At 35.1% G+C, this 5,232-nt stretch overlaps 1 protein-coding gene across 2 annotated transcripts in view; it reads right to left on the bottom strand.

Moving 5' to 3' along the window:
- Window positions 1–5,232, bottom strand: part of LOC106470474 (reversion-inducing cysteine-rich protein with Kazal motifs-like) — a 53,675-nt gene that overhangs the window by 31,693 nt on the left and 16,750 nt on the right. The window contains exons 4-5 of one of the 2 annotated variants that reach the window (XM_022399084.1): window positions 4,287–4,439; window positions 2,033–2,129 (exon numbers count right to left, since the gene is read on the bottom strand). In XM_022399084.1, the coding sequence (XP_022254792.1) occupies window positions 2,033–2,129; window positions 4,287–4,439 (250 nt within the window). The remainder of the gene's footprint in view (window positions 1–2,032; window positions 2,130–4,286; window positions 4,440–5,232) is intronic. The other variant, XM_022399085.1, reaches the window with a different exon arrangement.

The following is a 5,232-nucleotide window of genomic DNA, read 5'->3' as shown; positions in this document are numbered from 1 at the left end:
TCAACAATATATATATACAAACTTATCAATCAGTCAACAATATATATATATATACGAACTTATCAATCAGTCAACAATATATATATATATACGAACTTATCAGAAATGCCTATTATTTGTTTTAACATGTTAATATTGCCAAAGCGTGATTAAAGTTTCAAAGAATTAGGTTCGTTATCATAACTTTAAATAATTTAACGTAAAAGATATGGTCGCAGTTTACATTAAGAATGGGTCGAAAGATACCCTAATGATTAGCGTATCGAATTGTGCATTTGAGTGTCCACGATTCACGTTCTGTTGCCGTAGGTGTGTTATAAAAATGTCAGTCGAATCCTACTGTTTGATTAATGTAACCCAAGAGTTGGCGGTGGGTGCTATCTTTTCTCTATTCTATCAGTTCGAAATCGGGAATGGTTAGAGTAACTTTGCGCGAATTTCAAAAACAAAGAAACGATTAGGAATAACCTCTATTCTTACTACCATCATTCTCCCTAATAACCGTCATTCTCCCTAATAACCATCATTCTCCCTAATAACCGTCATTCTCCCTAATAACCATCATTCTCCCTAATAGCCGTCATTCTCCCTAATAACCATCATTCTCCCTAATAACCGTCATTCTCCCTAATAATGAGAATTGAGACTCCATTCAGATCGTTGTGATTGATTCGTCTTGAAAATGGATATTTAACGCTGGCAATATTCATTACTTATGTAACACTCAATAGGCATTATTGATGTTCGGTATCTTAGTATGAAGCATCCATGTCACAGCTATTTATAGTGAGCATAATTTGTGAAGTAACGGCTTCTCATGATGTGTTTTGATTTAAAGTATATTTGATATTATTTGTAGTTTAACGTCAATATACAGTAGTTTTTATAATCTCAACCTCAGTAAGTCAAATGGCTAATCAAAGTTGTTTGTTGATTTTTTTTCCGCAAAACTACCCGAGGGCTATGTGCACTAACCCTAAATTTGAAGTGATAAATTAGAGAAAAGTCAGCTAGTCAACAGCGCCCGCCGCCAACTCGTGGGCTACTCTAATCGAATAGTTCGATTGGACCTTCGCAATTATGTTGCACCCACTGCTCGAACGTGTGAAGCGCGATCGTTTTTCGGTGGTAAAAGTGCGCGAACCACGGAACCTCCGATACACAGCCCGATTTGAAAATCCAATATTTCTTAGGTATATAAACTCTATAACACACCTCAGCTGATTCAGGTAAGGAAATAAATAATGAAGCAGTATAAGTTTCAGGATCATTTACTCAAATAACTCATTAGGATAAAGACTGGTTTATACGTGTTAACTATGCAGTAATGAGAGGAAGTGACATTAATACATCGTCTAATCATTTGACTGGTTTATACGTGTTAACTATGCAGTAATGAGAGGAAGTGACATTAATACATCGTCTAATCATTTCCGACAATACCTCTATAAAATAATTAAAATTTGGTGTAATTATCGAAGACTCTTAGAAACCATAACAGCTAAATCCTAAATGTAACATATATGAAATTTAACTTCTATCTCTGTTTTGTATTTATCAATGACAAAACTACTAAGTCTATCTGTCACCGTCTCTAGTTTTGAACTGTTGACTAGAGGGAAGTCAGCAGGACCCTACAATGGGCTATCTGTGCTCTGCCCACCACGGGTATCGAAACCCGGTTTATTGCGGTATAACTCCGCAGACATGCTGCTGTGCCATTTGGGAGGGCCCTATTCTTATAACACATCCACAGCTTAAAGTGCGGGGAAGGGGGGGGGATATTTTGTGTTATCAAAGAACTTCGAACCCGGATCGTTAGCTCCGAAATCCAAAGTGCAGAGGCAATATTTGTGGTATCGAACGTATTCGAACTCGGCTATCCAGATCCAAAATCCAGATAAAACAAAAATTTAAATAAAGACCAAATATTGTGCATCAACTCAGGTTTACACTATCAAGCTGCTTCATACATAAAACAACGAGTGGTAATAAAGGTTAATTCAGTTTCAAGCGCACGAGAAAACTGTACCGTCAGCCAAGCAGTGCAACAAAGATGCCTCCGCTGGTTTATACTGGCATTGCTTGTGGAATTCACTCCAAGTTGTCGTCCATTCGTTGGAGAACGTCTAAGAAAGATAAAACAGTTCGAAACATTCTAAGTTGATATCGCATTATGATTGAACAAACATTCTAAGTTGATATCGCATTATGATTGGACAAACATTCTAAGTTGATATCGCATTATGATTGGACAAACATTCTAAGTTGATATCGCATTATGATTGGACAAACATTCTAAAGTATCTTAGTAAAGCATTGGGGGGGGGGGGTAACTTCCACCATACCCCTATTATAGTTTAAACAATGATGTATACTATTGGCGTACTTACCTTTATTTTTATCAGTTATTATCAGCAATTTGTTTGGGGCTACATTTTAGTAAAAAGAAAATAATAATTGAAAAACACAGGTGCATAATACTCATTTTCACAGGCTACGCGTATAAACCTGTTACTTCATGTTTAGCTCTTTATTAAGGTCTCTAGAATAATCAATTACCTTCCACGGAAAACTGACCAATACTGCTGAGGAAGATGGGGTCAGACGCCCATCTTAACTCTGAGTACAGTTTTCACCAATTGAGATGAATGTCATGAAAAAAAGTAAAGGTTTTAAAATGAACACTTTTTATTATATGTGACATTTCTAATTAAAACAAAGACTGAATGTAGACTTTTTTTAGATATTGAAGAAATACACAGGGACCTGTTTTATCTATAAGGTAAGATAAAACGGACGCTTAATATTGAGTAGAATGACCCAATCTAAGATATAATAACTGCAATTTGAAATAAATTATGTATTTAAAGACTGAAATTAAGTCATCATTTAAATCCTCCCAGCAGGGACTGGGAAGGTGCGGCACCACGCACAAGTTGAGAATTAGACAAAACAAAAGAAAGTGGGTACTTGTGTGGTGTAAGAAGGCGAGCGGGTTGCCTATCCTAAGCCGCTCATCATAAAACAATTCTATGTTGTAATAAAAAGACAACAACAGTGAATTTGAGCTGTGCTACTTTTACTGCATATCCATTTGTCTATAATTTATCACAATTATTTGAAATCAACAAAGTGAAGTTTCCCTGAAATATGTATTTTATAACCCAAAAAAATCAAAGTGCTTACTTATCTTAAATCAGTGTTGTCCAAAAACTTGAACTTACAGTTTGATTAAGCATATTCGGGCCCTTCCGCTAATGTATTTATATAGGACGTCACATGGACAATAGTTACATATAATTCTAGTTAGAGGGCAGCACATTATAACTAATATACATATAAAGGTGTCCGTTTTATCGAAGGGGACCGTCTTATCTTTCTTTACCTTAATATATTTGAAAGTGTTAATTTGGTGGACTAATGCTTCTGTTACTGTTGTCAGCGAAAAGTGAAAACATGCTATTAAGTTAGTAATATTTTGATATATAAGTCTCGTCCTCATGGCCTCAAGTAGCAAAGAATATTATTGAATGAAGTAAAGCAAAACATTGAGATTGACTTCGTAACAAAAAACACATTTAAGTTATTTTGTCTTGTTTTAAGGACATATTTTTTTGAAAATTTCAAGTACTGTATTTTCAAAATAAATGCATGATCTTTTATTTTAGTTCAATTGAAACACAACAAAAACTAATGTAATTTGGACGAAAAGAAATTAACAGATTGTGTAAAGAATCATAAAACGTCTTAAGTAATTCTACTGTATTAGTTGTGCATCGTTTTATTGAAGTGACCGAGACACAGTTTTGTTGTTTATCTGTTCTTTAAGAGTTTTATTGTTTGTTTTGAATTTCGCGCAAAGCTACACGAGGGATATTTGTGATAGCCGTCCCTAATTTAGCAGTGTAAGACTAGAGACTGTAAGACTAAGACACCGCCAACTCTTGGACTACTCTTTTATCAACGAATCGTCACATTATAACGCCCCTACGGCTGAATGCGAGCATGTTTGGTGTGACGGGGATTCGAACCCGCAACCTTCAGATTGCGAGTCGAGCGCCCTAACCACCTGGCCATGCCGGGCCTTAAGAGTTTTAATAAAGAAATATTTTATAAATAGGTATTTAATTTTGAAATAATTTGTTTTACTTTTTTTTTCTCTTAAACTTCATGACGACGCAGATAGACGAAATACAAGAGCCAAGTATTAAAATCCAAACAAAATTATGAATATTCAAATGCAATTTTGATGCTACCGGATGAGCTGAAAATCAGAGTCTTACCTTCAAACATAATCTTTGGCATACCAGAGTCACTGCACGGTAGCAGCAGAGTAACTTGGCACTGTCCAGTCCACTATGGTCCATTCTAGCGACAGTCCTTAGCGCCGGATTGGAAGAGTCTGCGTTTGCCAGAAAACATTGCCATAATACATCCTGGTGTAGAGAATATATATATATATATACAATAAATCAAGCGTATCCGAACATCAGGTATTTGAAGCTTTTGTTGAGTAAACACTATTTAAGAAGGTGAGGTTTTAATTCTATTACTCGATATATGATTATATGATTTGTTTTCATTTATCTGAACCTCTTCGCGTTTAAGTAATTCTTTCCGCCTTCATTACGTTTTTGGATTCTTATACGGAACCATATTTATAAGATATCCAAGTTACGATAACACGGGATCCTATACTTGTTCCGCCTGGTGGTGTATGAAATATTGCATGAGCATATTGTCAACTAGTTATGGTTTATTTGTGTGAAAATGTTCAGCGAATATTGACCACTAATGGCAACATCCAATAAATTGCTAATTTAGCCAAATGTTATACCCATAGCTAACAAAATAAATTGATGGACTTTCAGGTATCACGTCCTAATAGTTTAAAAAAAAAGTAAACTGCCACTCTTCAAGTTAAAGAGTTGTTTTAATATTCTCTATAAGTGTGAATATGAAAAGAAAAACGTTTTTAAGTTATTGAATTAAAACAAACACAGTAAAAGAGGAACTGTCTCCATGTTTAGATTCTGTAACAGAAGAGAAAAAATATGATAGTGGAAGGCTGGAATAGTGTAGCAGTAGAGAAAGAAATACATCACAGTTGGGATAGTGTAGCAGTAGAGAAAGAAATACATAACAGTTGGGATAGTGTAGCAGTAGAGAAAGAAATACATAACAGTTGGGATAGTGTAGCAGTATAGAAAGAAATACATAACAGCTGGG

Source organism: Limulus polyphemus, unplaced genomic scaffold, assembly GCF_000517525.1.
Source record: "Limulus polyphemus unplaced genomic scaffold, Limulus_polyphemus-2.1.2 Scaffold4027, whole genome shotgun sequence".
NCBI lineage: Eukaryota > Metazoa > Arthropoda > Merostomata > Xiphosura > Limulidae > Limulus > Limulus polyphemus.
Note: the sequence above shows the minus strand (reverse complement) of the source record. Positions and strands in the feature narration are given on the sequence as shown.